We start from the raw sequence: 17754 nt of genomic DNA on the forward strand, positions 1-17754 counted from the left end.
TTGCCATGCACTGTATAATGAGACTTACATAACCTGCTTACACACAACCGTCACAGTCTGCCATGCTAGCTACACAAATACAGTCTCAAAAAGATTTCAGTCAGGGGGAACGGGAGAGCTTGTTTTGAGATTTCCAGCAGCACATGATGGAGCGGCGCGTACCAGGCAGTAATTTGATCACTCACTACAGTACAGGGGACCTTGTTTGCTGCCATAAACACTTTGCATCAGCTTGAATGCTTTTACTGTTGATGCTTTAGCGCCATGCATCAGGTCATGTGTTTCTTTCTAAATTGTTTCCTGTAATGCACAGAGATCTGATGGCTCTTTCTCTCAACACATTATTCATTTTTCTCTATTCCCAGAAGATTTGTCGCAGCCTCACTGGCCTCGGCTGACATAGATGCAGACGCATAATATCACGGGTCTTATCTGTGGGACAAACAGTATGCGGGAGTTTTAATATTAAGCATGTTAAATCCACCTTATGTAATCTTTATCTTATATCCTTGAAATCTGCAGAATAAAGCATTTCCTATCCCCTGCTCGCTGGAGAGGAATTATTATATTTTAAAAGAATGTCTGGATATTATAATAAAGCCGGCTATTCATAGTCTACCATTACTGCACTGCTGAATGGACGGGTTCAGCTCAAAGTCAAATTACTTTTATTCGTTGCTCCTATAATATTGAGTGTGTGTTTTTGAATTATCAACATTAAATCTAATAAATGTAATAATGATATCCTGTATAAATCACCTCCTCAAAATATAATGTTTTGGCTTGCTTGTCAGGAATGTCACTTTGTTGGTCGGTCCAACCTTTGGGTCCTGACTGAAATATCTTAACAATTATTGAATGGAAAAAATGAAATGATGAAATTTTGGACTAATAATCATGGTACCCTTAGAGAGTAGAGATGAGCAATCCTGTAACTATGGCTACTTGGGAACTCCTTAAAGCAACCTGATAGCCAGGAGATGAGATGATTTAGAAGAGTGTTAAGAATTAATTTAAAATATTTAAACTTTAAAAAAAAAATCAATTTAAAAGCAATATCTCCTCTGTTGAAACAACAGCTTTAAAACGTCCTTGTGTCTATGCTTGGAACAACAATATTACAGCATCATGTTCTGTTTAAGATTATTATCTTTGATATCACAATCCAAATCATATCCATAAGGTTATGTAATGTGGAGCAAGTTTGGTAAGAAAACAAAGATGCAAGGTGTCAGATCAGTGGAAAAGAAATGGAAAACAGGTTTCTGCTTTAGAATTTAAAATTCACTCATCACTTGCTGATTAAAGGGGCTCAGCGAGTGGACATGCCGCTCCACCAGAAACATCTCTAAATGCACGAGAGGGCTCAGATTCTACAGAATATTTAATATATAACACTTCAGTTCAGATGATAAGTGAGTTGAACATAACCAACTCAACCAAAGAAGAAAGGAATACTAGCCAGTCAGAGAGACAGCAGGCTGGTCATGGCTTCCTTATCCTAGGAAAAAAATAGGCGTATTGTGCAGCCTTACAGAACAGCTTCTATAGCTGTAAACTCTTCAAAGACTAATTGAACTTATTCATTGATTAAAGTTAAATTATAGGTCATTATATTTATTTTATCCATTTATTGTTTGATTGACTGACTCACTGTTTTGGAACTACTGTGCCCTTGTTTGTGTGTGAGTATGAGTCTGCTATCTTTGTGTTGAGTGTGTGTGTGTGTGTGTGTGTGTGTGTGTGTGTGTGTGAGTGTGTGTGTGTGAGAGAGAGAGAGAGAGAGAGAGAGAGAGAGAGACACACACAATGAACTATAAACATGTTTTTGTTTTTGTGTATTATAAATGCAAATGTCTTTTCATGCATGCAAATTCATGTGCACCTCTGGAGAGGAAGAAAAAAAAAATCAAAACACGCGTGATTGCATAGAGACCTTTTCACAGCTTGTACACATCCTCACAGTCTTTGGTCTAATGATTCCCCGATGCTATGAAACCAGAGGATGTCAAAGCGATGCTGCGCACACTGAACTGTGTCCCAGTAGGAGGGAGGCTTTAAATGAAAAGGTCACATCTCATCCACCTGTTAAAGAGCAGATGCCACATCAGAGCAATACTTGGCAGGAGGCGCAGGTATCGTTATTGGGCACACGAAACGCACTTGGCACGGGCACAGGTATGGCTATACTGCTCAAACGCATAAACTCGCGGCAGCACAAATCCGTCTCTCATACACACACACAAGATGCCTGACCCCTCTGCCTGGGAATGAAAGATATGGGCAGAGAATAGAAACAGAACCTTTTCCAGGGATGATCACACCCGCTACACAAAAGCCTTGACTGTTGATGATGTATAAAGGTCAGAGCTGTTGTCATGGGAGTCTACTTACACAGGACAGAGCCTTCAATCAGACCGGGAGATATCTGTCAAACAGGCCTCTGCTCTTCTATGGTGACAATAAACTCCTGAGCTTTTTTGCCCCGTCTCTCTTGTGTTTACACAGAAAACACCCACATGCACACACAGAAGCATGAATGAACACATACACACATAAATGAACACATTACCTGGAAGCTGCTATTTCCACTTTACTCCTGGCGATGGCTGCAGCCCTCTGCGCCGCCTCCACAGCCCGATCCACCTTCTCTTTGGTTTTGGGGTTCTTAAGAGGAATCAACTGCTTCCTTATTCCACGCACCAGCACATTATTTTTGTACTTCCCTTCTTCTTTGGTGCCATCTGGGAAAACTGTGCACCCGTAACCATGGCGCTTGTTGTTAAGCCATTCTCCCTCATACTTCATCCCGTTGGATCTCTCTGAAACACCAAATCCATTGCGCTTGTCGTTCTTCCACTCGCCCATGTAGGTCTCGGTCGTGGTGGCATCCACATGGTCCTCTAGAGGTAGGTCCTCATCCTGCAGCTCACCATCACCAATGGATATGGTAGAGTTGGCATCACTGGAGCTGATGCGGCTCATGGCAGCGTCGCTGCGTGCAGAGCTGCGCTTGCTGGAGATTGAGGTCCGAGAATCAGACTTGCGCAACTGTCGAAGGCTGCCAAAGAGCGAGCCTCGGCGGAACAGGCCCTTCTTCTTGCCAGTGACAACCTCACTATCTGAGTGGAAGTTAAGGACAAAGCCACCGCGACTGCCTGTTGGCGTGTCTGCAGGGGAGGAGAGGTCCTGGAGCACAGTGCCGTTGCTCTGCTCGGAGCGCAGGGAGGCCAGAGACGTGCGGAGAGGAGAGCGGATAACAGTGGCCATGCCATATGGAACACTCTGACGCACGCCGTAGCCATGCCGCATCCCGCCCATCCACTGACCTTGATAGGTACCTGAAGAATGAGCAGACATGAGTGAAACAGATTAGTCACAATGACTTCATACAACAGCTTTAAGTGGTTCTCAAACATTTTAACCTTTTGGCCACTTTAAATGAAACATATTTTGCTTAAGACTTATCATCACATGTATACCACCAAAAAATGAATTTTCCGTCTCAAATTGTTTCATATGAATATTTTTAGGTCAAACCATCCAATTCTTTACAAAAAATACAATGTTTTGTGTAGCAGAAGGATATTTTGTCTTGTTTCCTATAAATCATCTCTTTGTAAATCACTGCAGTTGGAACCACTTCCAAATAGGATGAAATAATGACACACAGGATTGAAAAAGGCATACCAATGCAATAAATGGCCTGGCACCTCTAAAATAATCCAGTGTTTAAAACATGTGCTATTTTTTAAATTGGATTACTCATTTTTACAGTCTTTAATTTGTAGGGATGCACGACATTGGATTTTTTACTGACATCCCATATGCCGATATATTACAACTCCTTTGGGCGATAACCATTATCGATATATCCACCTTTTTGCCCCATCTAATTTAAGTGACCATCAAGTCTCCTTTGTGATGAAATTAACATTATAAATTATGCATATTCTTAGCGTAATGGCCCACCAGAAGATGGTAACAATGCCTTTCAGTGTATGTTATATCCATTCATAGTGCAAAATAAGAAAACGCATGCTGGCTGATTCTGATTGTTCATTTTAAAGCCAATGTCGGCCGATATCGAAGACTTGCCGATAGTATCCTGCATGCCTACTAATTTGAAAAAGTGCATGGTATTTACCAGGTAGAGAAGTAAGTGCAGGAAAAATGTAAGGTCACACTAAGAAAGGTGTGAGCTTATGTTTTTATAGCACTATTGGGGCAAATTAAATCAGGCCTTACTCTGAGAAACTCCCTCCATTACCCATCAATTCCAAGAAGAGACAGTTAGCCTCGGCTGGTATGATAAAGCACAGTCAGAAGTGGTCTCAAGCTGCTTGTGTGTGTGTTTGCTTGTGTGTTTGTCTCACTGGGCCCACTTCCAAAAAGTGGCTGTCTTTTATCTAAATCAATTGAAATAGTGTACAAGCTTAGAAAATATCTGCAGCGTGGGATTTCCATAAACTATCCAAGAAAACAATTTAAAGTGCTCCTGTAGATGAGTCCTTAAGGGAAGTGTTTGCACCATCACTGGTGATAACAGCAGATTATTTGAAGATGTGTATGTCTGAACAGCTTAACCTATTTTGAGAATGCTTTTAAGTCACACCAGGGTGAAATTTGACGTCACAGTTACAGTGAGTTTGGATTTATTTTGGTACTTGTGGTGACAGTCACAAGAAGGTTTATCTGTTTTCTCTGCATTTTGCTGGTTAGATATTCTCCGTATCAGCACTAAATTCCAGCAGAGTTACACGTGGGAGCACAGAGGGGCTTTGCTGTAGGGGTGCAGAATATGTCAGCTAATGAAATGTTTTCTCTCCTTCCCCTCAGATCTGGGACTATGAGCATAACTAACTCAATCACAGAGATTTGATTAAGGCACTGATACTGAGGATCACTTGGGATGAATGTGAATCACTCAGCTAGGAGCCTATTTTCAGGGCGGCCAATAACTCCCCCACTGACAGTAGGCACATTCACCACCATCCGTTTGTCTCTGACGACAGGGAATTGCTATGAGTCACATAATGAGAGGAATACTTCATTAATCCCATTTGGTGCTGCTGAGCCCAAATGAGCATGTGCTGTCCTACTGTAGCTTCTTCGGAGCATCGTATTACGATCCTAATAATAAGAAAGGCTTGTTAAGCCAGAATCTCATTGATCAGTACAATCGAATAAGATACAATGGTCAGATTCTTACAAAAAAATTATATACTAGCCCAGGCGGGAATTTAGATGGATAAACAGTGTGAGATTAACAGGCTGGCTCTGCGCTGTGGTTCAAATCGGTGACCCTGCAGATCAAGTTATCAGGATGTTGCAGGGTCAGACAGCCAGATGTTCTGTAGATCCTCTAGGATCAGCTGATTTCCCAAGCCCGGCCCTCTGCAACCGTCATATGTGAGGCATTTACTCTGCACCATAAGGCCTCCGTTAGTGGAGATGATGCTCACAATTCAACCCAATGACTTGGATGTTTTATACGCAGAGAAGACCGTCTTTAATATGGTCTTACACATTGCACGCTGGAACTTGTGTTTGTGGGCCTATCGGGATGTTTCCTCCCAGATCACAGGTCTCTAGACAATCTGTGAACACACCACCGATTAGTGGGATCAAAGCTCTGAGAGGAGCGTGCACTGACCTCCCACTCTCAGTATGTCAAAGAATGTATTCTGTATATGACTTGGCTGTAAGCATCGGTGATATTTATATATTTTCAGCACTGTGGTGAGGTATATCTTCAGTTTATGAAGTTATATAGAAATTAGAAAATGCATAAAAAAAAAAAAAAATGTTTTCACTAATTTTAAACAAGCGCCACTGTCTTGACACTTGCAGAATGGCTTAACCCTTGATTTGTTTCAAAGAACAAATCAAGTCTGCATACTAGTGCATGCACCTGTAATAATTGACCTGAAAATGATAAATAAATAAACAAGGAAATAACTTGGGAAAAAAAGAAAATTAATTAAAAGTTAGAATAAATTTGTAAAATAATTTTAAACATGTAATTTTAATAATATGTCTCCCTTGCTTTAAAAAAATAATTTTCTAAATCTTCTAATTTCTTGCAGTTTGTGGAAAATTTCTTATTAAGTTGCACATTGCCTTTTTCACCTCATTGTTTTAGAAAGAAATCACATCAATTTGCTCAGGGTTTGGGGGTTTAAATACTTGTGACAGGCATCTGAAAGCAACACAGGAAAAGTGATATCACTCCAGGTTTCAACGGGTGAGTTGCTATTAGAAGTAGCACTTCAAAATGAAGTTCATGTTATTCTGGCATCCATGCAAAAGACACTCTTGGAGAAGTGTCTTGTTGCAATTTAATGTGAAAATGATAGAAGAGTAGGTGACAGTCTGGCTATAATTGGCTCCAAACTGACTGATTTGCTCTGATTTCCAAACTCCTTCGAGCCGGGGCATGGTGCCACCAAGCTGGCAGCGGGTGTCACTCTCCTCCTCCTGTCATATGAGGAGCAACCGGTAGTTGCCAAATGAGATGTGCGTTGGAGTAGAAACATAATCTTAAACTGTATCCTCCAAGTTCACATTGCAAGGATGATAAATCATAGCTTTTGGGGGGTAAATGATGATGCGCTTGACCACGGTGCGCAGTGCGCAATACCAACTCACATCAGATGGAGATTCATGCACTGATGTATTTCCATTAGCCTCCCTCAGTTTGAGCATCCTCGCACACACGGCTACATTACACATCATCAGTTGCAGCCGTTAAAGCGACACACACACAAACATTGGGCCATATTAGGGTTACTTACCGCCATCGCCATAGGTTTCGATCCCATATCCATCCTGCAGCCCGTTGCTCCAGGTGCCGTCGTACCTCGCAGGTGTGTTGTGGCTTTGCCGGATACCATACCGACCCTTAAAACCGTGACTCCACTCTCCGCGGTAAATCCACTTGCCTTTATTTTCCACACCTAGCCCATGCCGTTTCCCCTGGGACCAGTAGCCCTTGTAGGTATTCCCGCTGGGCCAGGTGTACACCCCTACTATCTCAAAGCCGTGAGACCAGGACCCGGCGTACTCGCCCTGGCCCTTGGGTCCGGTGCAGATGCCGTGTCCATGGGCTTTGCCATCCTCCCACCCCCCGCAGTAAGTGCCACCGTCGTCGAAGTCAAACCTTCCGCCCGTCATTCAGATATAGGCTGGAAATAAAGCCGATCGTGCGCTGCTGCAGACTCACGCGTCTCCAGGACCGAGGTTGGGGGATCCAGGACCGGTGGTGTGATGAAAGGATGAGCCAACAAGATGATGACTAGTGGAGGAAAAAAAATAGCAGGGTGAGGACAGTGGACTGGTACTTGTAGACACGGTCATGCAATACAAAAGGCATGCGTAACGGGAAGTGTAAAGGTATGAATGGTGGGCGTCATTTACCGGAGGCGCACGCCGGGTTCTCCGCTGTGTGTTGCGCGTCTCCCCCCTCTCACCCACTGATCGCAGAGGGAGAGAGAGAGGCGTCGAGTCCCTGCTGAGGAAAGACACTGGGCCAATCGCAACGTCACGCCGCAGGGACCTCCCACTCTCCTCTCTCTCTCCCTCTCTGTGGACGCCACAATCCACCCCAAAAATAAGGCACCTCTATAGGCCTACCTGAAAAAGTAACAAAATGAATGCCTAAATTATAAATTGCCATAATATATTACAGTACTTATGTGTGATTATTACTCGTGAGTTTATGATTATACTTTCTCTTATTGCTGATAGTTATACAACAATATCCCTATTGCCTACTTTGTGAGACAAAAATATATTTATACTGAAAACTGTCAGGTGTCAGATATTTTTTTAATTCTTTTTAAAACCTTTTCAATAAATATTTTTGACCAAATTGTATTCATTGTTTTACATTTTCCCCAAATGTTTGGGCCTTCTTCCATGATTTTGAAGGAAATCAAACCATTATGCTCAGGCTTCAAAGGGTTAATCTACATTTTGCCAACAGTTAAGTACAAATAAAGTGAAAAGACAGTATGAAGTTCAGTGGTGGGTGTAAAGATTTGCAACATCAGAATTATGGACTTTCATGCAGAAAAGCTTGATTCACCAATGCAAAAAAACAAACAAAACAAAACAAAAAAAACCTGAATAGTCAAAATGAGCTCAGATAAAATGTTTAAATTTAAGACTATTTAATGACTTTAAGGCCAGATGTTTATAAAATTGAATGTGAGAAATTTTAAGAGTTTTTAAGGGCAAGTAGGCTAGACACCCTTACTAAATAGCCTTGTTACATTTTAGAGATCATAAACATTTGCACATTAATATTATAATAACATTATTGTCTGATTGTGCATTCTATGCATTCTTTTTTTCAATTTATTTTCATAATGTCTTAATATGACGATTATAGATAAGAGCTAAAACACAGTTTTGGTATGCAAGTGGTTAAAAATAATTTTAAGAGCCCACCTGACCTCAAAATGGCCCCATAAGAGTATAAGAAAAAAAAGCCTAAACATTTTAATGCACATTATAGTTGGTGGCAAAATTTAGTCAATGAATGTGGTACGTTATTTCCTCTCTAAACTGACACAAAATTAATTAAAAATAAGTACCACCTCAAGTCATACCGCTGGCCTTTAATATTATCACCAAAGCATTGGGGCTGACCAAAACTCATTTTGGCGACAAGCAGCGACCCATTGAAGTGGTAGATAACAAGGACCTCTGCTGTCCAAATGATTTCATTACAGAGCTGGAGAAAAGCAAAGTGCGTGTCGAGCTGTGTGGTGTGAAAAACGTCATGTGAAACGTTAGCCTATCGTTAAAATACCCGTTGTCCCCTATACATCGCGTTTTTATACTCTCTAAACTTTAAATTCTCATATTGCTCCGCAATAATGTATGTAAGCATATGAAAAAGTAGTTAGTTTGGACGGCCTAAAATAAACTTCACTCTTGACACTACTATCGGAGAAAAAATATTGTGAGCTACTACTTATCTTTGCTACATTTATTTAAAGGCTTTTTGCATTATATGACTTTTTTTTTGCTTTATCAAGAAGTTACCCCACGGTTAATACAGGTACAGCTTAAACAGTTAGTCAATTAATCAATTTAACAGGCAATTATTTAAACATGTAAGTCATTTTCTCATCTATTTTGAATATTTTTGAGTTTTGAAAGGTGTTTTTTTTTCGTTTGCTTTTAACAGCCTACTTTTAGAAGCTAATTGTAAATAAAGTTTTCAATCTATCTATCCCATTGATATACATAGCCGATCACAAAAGGAGGAAGATGAGGAGGAAGAAGAAGACGACGACTAAGAAGAAAATGTGTAAGTTTAATAAAATAAAAATTTCTATCAGCCCATCCTTCCCATAAATATACACAGCCTTATTACAGAATGAATTTATATTTTTTAACAGTTTGAATTTCTGTCATAACAAGAGGCGGATTATTGTTCCACTCCGAGCCAGTAGGGGAGGTGTTTTGCTGACTGCGATGTGGTGTGCTGACCTAATGTGTCCCCTAACATACTAACAGATAAAATGGCGTCCGAAAACAGCCCCGAATCCCAAGATGAGAAAACAGCTCTTATAGAAAGAGACCCAGAACAAGATGAACAGCAGGAATGTGGCACAGTCGCAGAACAAAGCGAGTCAAAATTAACACTTTATCACTGGACGCAGTCTTTTAACTCTCAGAAGGTGAGTGTCTTCTCGGTTCAGCACCACGGTTCAGTGGACAGCTCCTCATCTTCACAGGTTTGAACAGATGCCGACTCAAATCTCCTGGTATTATTATGCTTTCTGTAAGACAGTAGATATTTAGACGTCTTACCTTTGGACAGTACCATTTGTGGTTGCACATCAAATCCGTTTTTCCTCAAAGAAGAATCAGCTCGTTTTATTGCAAAAATATCCTCTGCTGTGGCGTCATATCTGGTCACAACTGCAAGAAATGAAAAGTCTTTTACGATCATTTATCTGCATTATACCTGCAAAGACATTTTCTTTTCCTGTGAACGTGTGCTAATTGGTTGTTCATCTGTTAACTAAACTGAATACTATGATGGTTCTTGATTTAATTTTTCTCCTGATAAAATCACACATGAAGAATTAATTAAGTAATCATCCAAATGCTGGTTACAAAAAGTACTTGTAGTATTTGTTGCTGTTGTTTGGCTACTTCTATTAAAACAGGGCCATAATTACCTATTTAACAGTGGGGGTGTTAAAAAATGTAACAGCTAAAATTACAAATTTAAGCAAATTGAAACAAAAAGTTTTGGTCATTGAGTTCCATTTAAGGGAACCAGTATAAAGAGGGCAGCACTGGAAAATAACACACACTGTGACTTTAGTATGACCTTATTGTATGGCAACATGAATTGGACAAACTACACACAAAACTGCAGTACACCATGATATTAGAATGGGTAGTTATAATAATGGCTATTTCTTAATGAATTAAGATTATAATCTTAATAATGTATTTATGATTATGATTAAATTTGCTAATGAATATTTTGGACGGTGGTGTGTAGTTGCCTGTCATAGCATAGCTTTTAATTTTTTTTTAAAATCAAAATATTAAATATTAGCTGGGATTTGTACTCCCATTATATATCATAACTGCCCTAGTGTTAAAATGACAATTAGTTTACAATAAGCTGGCTATATGATTAGACTGCAACCCAACATAATTTATTTTTTTTATTGCAATATGAGGTAAATAATAACTGCGGAAATATATTCCTAGTTGAGATTAAGGTGGCAGTCATTCCGTTGTGAACTTGTTGGCTGTGATCTTTAATTAACACGAGTGAAAAGTGTAGAAATAAGGATACCAGATGTCTTTAATCAGGAGACAACAAACGGATGTAATTATTGTAGTTCCACAAGTCTAAGCACTACTTGTTTTACAGGTGCGTCTGGCCATGGCAGAGAAGGGTTTGAAGTGTAAAGAGTATGATGTGAGCCTGCCGCTTAGTGAACACAATGAGCCCTGGTTCATGCACCTGAACCCCAATGGTGAGGTGCCAGTTCTCGTCCACAATGAAAACGTCATCTGTGACCCAATACAGATCATGGACTACCTGGAGCAGAGTTTCAATGATGGTGAGACTAAATAAAAAACTGCATGGCAGCTCCAAACTTTCACTAACTGTCTTAATACACTATGGCAAAGCTGGACAGGTACAAGGTGAGCTCGAGTCAACTGAGCTTCCTACTTTGTTCATACATTATTTCCTTTTTAGCCTATTTTGTTGAATTTTTTGTTTTAAGTTACATCTATTTTTGTTTGTTTTAATTTGTCATTTTGTGAAGTGCATTTATTCATTTTTTTGGATCACCATTTGTTTTTAATTTCTCATTTTCTCTTGGTTTACACTGATCCATGAGAGCTTTGTACTAAGAGTCTCATCCAGCTGCCTTAAAAGGAGAGAAAATCTGGTAAGCATATACCTATAAAAGATAATGAAAAATAAAGTGTTTTAAAATACCAACTGTTAAACTGAATGTTCACAAACATAACTGTTTATTACCCTCATGCATTCTCCCTTAGGCAAGCTTTAATTAGCTGTATAAAACAACTTTGATTCCCTTTTGAGAAAAGTTGTAAGAAAACAAAGTGACACTTTAAACCATTGCTTCTTCTTTTCTTGACTCATTTGTCTCCAAAAGGCACTCCCAGGCTGATCCCTGAAGAGGGCAGTACATACTATCACAGAGTGCAGCACTACAGAGAGCTGCTGGACTCACTACAGATGGACGCCTACACTCATGGCTGCATCCTCCACCCTGAGATCACGGTGGACTCCCACATACCTGCATATGCTGCCACGTGTATACGAAGTAAGACACATCGATATGCACTTGGGTGGTCTTATACATCTGTATGAAAACACATAACAGTGTCCACCTTGCCAAATTCACCTAATACTAGATAGTTTTTTATTTTGCTAAATGCAATTTATTCTTGTCTTAATGCTTATCTGTTTGCATGAAGAATAAGGTATACTAATGCTATAAAGTTGATATGCAACCGAGACATACACTGGCACCTAACTGGATATTACCATAATTTTTCTTTTTTGTGTGAAATTATTCATTTCCACAACAAAGTTTTGCAGTAATGAAAATCAGGCTGTAATTAATTGTCTTGTAACATGATGCTGTGTTTTTGTGTGACAGCACAGATCGGGAGCACGCAGTCTGAGCTGAAGAAACTGGCAGAGCAGAACCCAGAGCTGAAAGATGCCTACATAGCAAAACAGAGACGCTTGAAAGTAAGTTATTTAAGTTAGCAGAGTGTGAAATAAGCAAAACTGTTGTTGTTTTTTGTGGGTCATCCTTGTGTTCTCAAGGTCCTATGTTCCCTGGCTCTATATTCCCTTAATATAACACTCATTTTACACCCGTCTTCCTTGTGATTTAAAAGATTTACAAATATTTATTCATGTCTCGTTATATAAACTAGTACTGTCAGAGACTGGTAAGGGTTATCTTTGCAGTTTAAATTGCAAAAGCATGAAGGGAGATGAACGTTTCAAATGCAGTTTGAGTGCCACAAATCCTTTAAACCACTGTGAAGATATCAATGTCTAAAGTCAAGAAAACTGTCTTGCCTAAAAAATTGAGGGTGCAGGTTTCAAGGAGTAGCCTGTTATATCAGCAGGCTGTAAGCTGTAGGTGGGTTATTTCAATTTATTGACCTATTATTAAACTGAACGTTTGCCCAAGATGGAAAAAAAGGTTCCTAAAGAGTCATATTCGGAGCATACTGAGCCAAGAAACATAGAACCCTGGGAACAGAGATACACTTGCGTTTTTTTAAGATATACACTGGATCTTGATACTTGTATCCCTAAAAGAGCCACTCTGCCCAACAGAGTTAAAACGCAGCAACTAACATGACATACTTAGTTTAAAACAAATAAGATTGGGCCAGCAGATGTTAACAGCTAGCTAAAGCAATAGAGAGATCTAGTTAACTAGTGAGAAATGGGGATGCCTCGGCCAGCCTTAGCAAAAGCTTAAACTGAAATTATCTCCCCCAAATATCTCTTATTTGTGATAGAAATTTGTCCATTTTGTAAGTCTTGGCAATTCGGTTTGTTCTTCCAAACACATTTTGAAATCAGGCATTTAAATGAATGTTATTCAATTCATTCATTTAAATACTATGAATAAGTGGACCAGCAGACACCTGTAAATACCCACAACAAAGACTTTCTTAAACTAGAGTACATTATGAACATTTTTGGGGTATTATGTAGGTTTTAATAGCCTGAAAGGCATGAAAATAAAAAATAAGAGCCTTTCCATGTGCAGTTAAGCAGTCAGCCTGAAATGTTTAACCTTTCTTGTGAATGATTCTCTGCCCATAATGTGTAATATTTTGATATAAATGTGCAAAAATTCATTTATATATGAAAATGTTTCTGCAGTCTAAGTTGTTTGACCATGACAATATGAAGTACCTGAAGAAACTTCTGGATGAACTGGAGAGCGTGATGGACCAGGTCGAGACAGAGCTACAGAGGAGAGTGGAAGAAACACCAGGTACATAACTACAAAACCTTGTTATTTAGCAACCACTTTACAAACACAATAAAAGACACATTCACATTTTTATATGTGTAATAATATTAACATATGTGCCAGCAGTGGCTCTTTCAACATGGTCAAAATTTGAGCTTTTTTGAATGTCGTGTTTCTTTTTACATACCCCTTGTCTCGTTTTCTTCCACTCATAGAGGAAGGCAGTCCATCCTGGCTGTGTGGGGACTTCTTCAGCATGGCTGACGTCTCTCTGGCAGTCACCTTACACCGCCTCAAGTTCCTCGGGCTCTCGCGCCGCTTCTGGGGCAACGGTAACCGTGTGAACCTGGAGACATACTACAACCGTGTGGTGGAACGCCCAGCTTTTAGGAGAGTCCTGGGTCATGTCAACAACATCCTGATCTCTGCTGTCCTTCCTGTGGCGTTTCGTGTTGCCAGGAAGAACGCACCGGTTATTCTTGGCACCACTCTGTTGATAGGCGTTCTAGGAGGAGCTACATACCTAGCTTTTCTTTACATGAAGAAGAGGCTGGCTGTCTCCTTCTGAGGGAGCCAGCGGGTGTTGGAGTTGCTTTGGGACTGATTTGGGGACTGGGAGGTAGATAAACACTGAAAAAAAAATGTGTTGAGTTAAAGTACAGAGAGAAATTTGATCATTCAACAAACATTACTGATATATAATTGAAACAAATCTTAATTGTCTTGTTTTCTGTGCTGCTGGTTGCGCAAAATGCACTTTTAGTCATCATCAGTATGTGACTGATACATTATGCACCAAAGGATCATACTGGTAGTTTTACATGTTTTTGCCATTTCTTATAAATCACATACATCATATCTTATGTGGCTTTGTAGATCTATTTATTAAAGGTACTCTATACAACATTCACAACACTGATAAAGCGGCAAACAGCTATTTGCTTTGTAGAGGTAGAGTGGAGTAAGGGCATCCTGAGCAGAGAATGGATTCACTCTACCTCTCTGTATGCTGTAATCTGAGCTTTTCTGTTTGTTATTGTGGTAGCCTGTCCGGCAATGTGTGCATGTTCGTGCATATGAGTCGCTGTGTGAGTATCCTACTGGCAAGCTAATCGCCACAGCTCTGCACTGCACGCATACGGCATTTACCACTGATAACACCTGTAATAGCCCGACTCTGAGACCATAACAAGAAAGGGAAACACACCTGAGGGATAAACTAAAACAAAGGAATTTTGTTTAACCAAGGTTAAATTTTAACTTATGTAACAATTTTGAAGTTTCTAACAGATACTGGCAGGAAAATATGCTACCAGGTAAACTAGCATGATGCAAAAATAAACAAGGCTAAACACAAAAGCAAAAGAATTAAATATATATATATATATATATATATATATATATATATATATATATATATATATGGGATAGGTTTGATTTTAAGCATCTTGTGGCCAGCTGCCTCCATTTCCTTAACAACCTCCAGCTACAGGAACAAGCAGCACTAAAAACACACACAACGCACAACAAGCAACACACACTGCCCTGGCTGAGGCCCTGGGGTTGTCACACAGTCTCATGATGGTGGGACAGCACCCCCCCGGTTCCCCTCAACATGTTAATGTTATAAGCTCTGTCAGCATTGCTGCTAGCCGCTAGCTACCAGCTCAGCCACCTCCATGTTGAGAGCCGTGTGCAGACAATCCCGGCTCATGCTGAATGTTGTATAAAGCTCCTTTACGCTCCAGCTTCAAAACAGCATTGTACTGACAATCCATGTAATGTTAACAGGTATGGAAAAAATCAAATATCAAAAATAAATAAATAAAAGTTGCCTGACTATCTTTTAGCTGGGCAATTTGTTTTTGCAATCCATATAATAAAATAAGATAGAACATTATTTATTGTGTGGAAAATTGTTGTGCAGCAAAAAATAAAGAAGAGAAAAGAGTGAAATAAAAAAATTTAAAAAATGGAGAAAAAGAGCTAGAAAATATATATATTTTAAAAAAACACAAAAACATACATTCAGAAAAAAGAAAATACATGTCCTAAGGCTTTTGCCTGTATGTCATGCAATTGAAGCATAACACACATTATACGGTGCATGTAGATCTTCTTACTGTACTGTTGGTCATCACTACTAATATAAGCCTTACGTGATTTATAATATATGGGCTAAAATGTGCAAAAATACCAGCATGGTTTAACCTAGCTCACCATTAAGAGCCTAATGTTTTGCCTAATATGTGCTTTGACATTTATTTTTTTATTGTCATCCATATTTGCATGTTAGAATTTTTAAACAAGTACAATAAAAGCCTGCAGTCTGCTTTCTGTGACCGAGTCTGCCAGCATTTAACAAACTGATCGGCCAGCAAAACTGGTGTCAACATCTGACAAAGGCTCTATAGGAACTCCCAGTTATCACACGTGCACTCATGTTTTACTGTATGACTGATGGATAATTGTTTGAATTATTCTCTATGTAACAATATATGAATGGATGCTTTCCAACATCATTTACATCTTCTTCAGACCATCATATTCAACATCTGTGTGACATTAAACTGCTTCCAAACAATCTGCAGTGTTTCCTGTCAATCAGGTATAATTGAGAATGGCATTAAGAATTCACAACTCAGCATCATTTAACAAACTATCATATATCGTGAAGGTCTTAAGCATTTCAGGGAAACATCTAAAAACTAATCACGTTCCCCAGGGTCTGGATGTAAGTCAACATCTTCAGTAATTTGTTTGCTCAGTCAGGACCTCCAGGCCAACACTGACATTTAACATATGCTCAGCTTTGATTTAAACTCCTCCTCACGTGAGCTCAGCCTCACATTACACAGATGCATGCGAGACCTTTCAACAAAGCCCGGCCTTTGTTTTCAGTGTCCAGAGAGCTGGGTAGTGTAGCTGTCAAAGAAATGCCTAACACGTGTTAAAGCCACATGTGAGCCAAGCTGTCAAAGAACCATAACCTCATACCAGTGTGTTAGCTCTGGAAAATCATACACCTGCAAATGGCAACCAAAATGACATCATTTTTGCTGCGAGGTTATATCACACCGGTGTCATTTTAAGGGATAAGGCTCAAAGTCATAAATAAAATGGAAATGTATAAATTCTGATGCAGAGACAGAGTTTATGATCTATATTTTAGGTGCTACTGTGCCTTATTATGAATAAAATTAGACTACTGCCAAATTTAATAAAGTAGCATTTAATGTCTTATATCTCAGCAGATCATTCACTGAGGTCTGTTAGAGGGATTCATGGTGTAATTAAACTACAAAAACTCTATAAACAGACAACTGTGAGTTACAAAGTATGGTAATATATGAACCAAACCCTATTAAAAGACATATTTAAGCTGATTTTAAGACATAATAGCTGCATGTTACACAATTTTGACCTTAATAGTTATCATTGACATTATAGAGTTTATCCTTAAAAACAATTCTGCTACTGCCATTAAAGGGGAACTGCACGTATTTTCAAAATCATACATGTTATTCCTCTAATCTAAGAAAGTTTTTTTAGAACTTAAAGGCTAAAACTCAAATTTGTGATGTCAACAAGCATACTGTCTGGAGATACTTCATAGACAATGAATTGGGCAAGATATTATGGATAACACAGGATATGTTTACAAGCACACTAATATTCCACCATTATTCTGAATATGACAATTTTTGGATTTGATACGTCATGTAAACAGCGTATTCTGTTTGAATATTTCAAATTAGGCCTTTTTCCGACTAAGACGTGTAACATACTGTATGTCATTATTCAGGTTTTAATAGCATTCTTTGGACATGTAAAAAAAAGCATTTGGAATATGTATCTTAATCTGGGCTTTTACTGTAGTTTGCAACACTGTAAACAGGCAAGCTCTGTATGTGGTACACACACAAACCGACAACAGTTTGCAAAACTGGGTCAGAGATGCATGCCCAAAAGAAAAGTCCACATTATTAGTCACAAGAAGAAACACACATACTTTTAAACATTATGAAAGACAAGAACAGGTTTTTGGATATGCACAAATATTGCAACACTGACCTTTTCAAAGAGGCGGTTTAAGGAATGAAAGAGGGAGGCTGTGTTTGAAGGGTCAAACAAGTCCGCCACTGGTAGGAAACTTTATAAAAATCCTGGCACAAGGGACAGCCATTCCACCTTCCCCTGTTTTGACATGATAAATGGC

At 39.2% G+C, this 17754-nt stretch overlaps 2 protein-coding genes across 2 annotated transcripts in view; one reads left to right on the forward strand and one right to left on the reverse strand.

The window, feature by feature from the left end:
• Nucleotides 1-7586, reverse strand: part of jph1a (junctophilin 1a) — a 40889-nt gene extending 33303 nt beyond the window's left edge. Inside the window, exons 1-3 of the mRNA XM_042510708.2 lie at nucleotides 7420-7586; nucleotides 6798-7297; nucleotides 2573-3341 (exon numbers count right to left, since the gene is read on the reverse strand). Of these exons, the coding sequence (XP_042366642.1) occupies nucleotides 2573-3341; nucleotides 6798-7176 (1148 nt within the window). The 5' untranslated portion in view covers nucleotides 7177-7297; nucleotides 7420-7586. The remainder of the gene's footprint in view (nucleotides 1-2572; nucleotides 3342-6797; nucleotides 7298-7419) is intronic.
• Nucleotides 7587-9497: 1911 nt separating this feature from the next.
• On the forward strand, nucleotides 9498-16119 carry gdap1 (ganglioside induced differentiation associated protein 1). The gene is made up of 6 exons (XM_042510640.2): nucleotides 9498-9695; nucleotides 10916-11108; nucleotides 11676-11846; nucleotides 12186-12280; nucleotides 13442-13556; nucleotides 13751-16119. Exons 1-6 carry the CDS (start codon nucleotides 9537-9539, stop codon nucleotides 14101-14103), a joined length of 1086 nt encoding a protein of 361 aa, XP_042366574.1. The 5' UTR covers nucleotides 9498-9536; the 3' UTR covers nucleotides 14104-16119.
• Nucleotides 16120-17754: the final 1635 nt, after the last annotated feature.

The sequence above is a fragment of the Plectropomus leopardus genome, chromosome 21 (assembly GCF_026936395.1).
Source record: "Plectropomus leopardus strain MGB_pleo_1.0 chromosome 21, ASM2693639v1, whole genome shotgun sequence".
Classification (NCBI taxonomy): Eukaryota; Metazoa; Chordata; class Actinopteri; order Perciformes; family Serranidae; genus Plectropomus; species Plectropomus leopardus.

Coding starts and splice junctions, on each gene's coding strand:
- gdap1 (XM_042510640.2), top strand. CDS start 9,537: ATGGCGTCCGAAAACAGCCCCGAATCCCAAGATGAGAAAACAGCTCTT. Junction 11,847..12,185: donor TGCTGCCACGTGTATACGAA/GTAAGACACATC, acceptor TTTGTGTGACAG/CACAGATCGGGAGCACGCAG. Junction 13,557..13,750: donor GAGAGTGGAAGAAACACCAG/GTACATAACTAC, acceptor TTCCACTCATAG/AGGAAGGCAGTCCATCCTGG.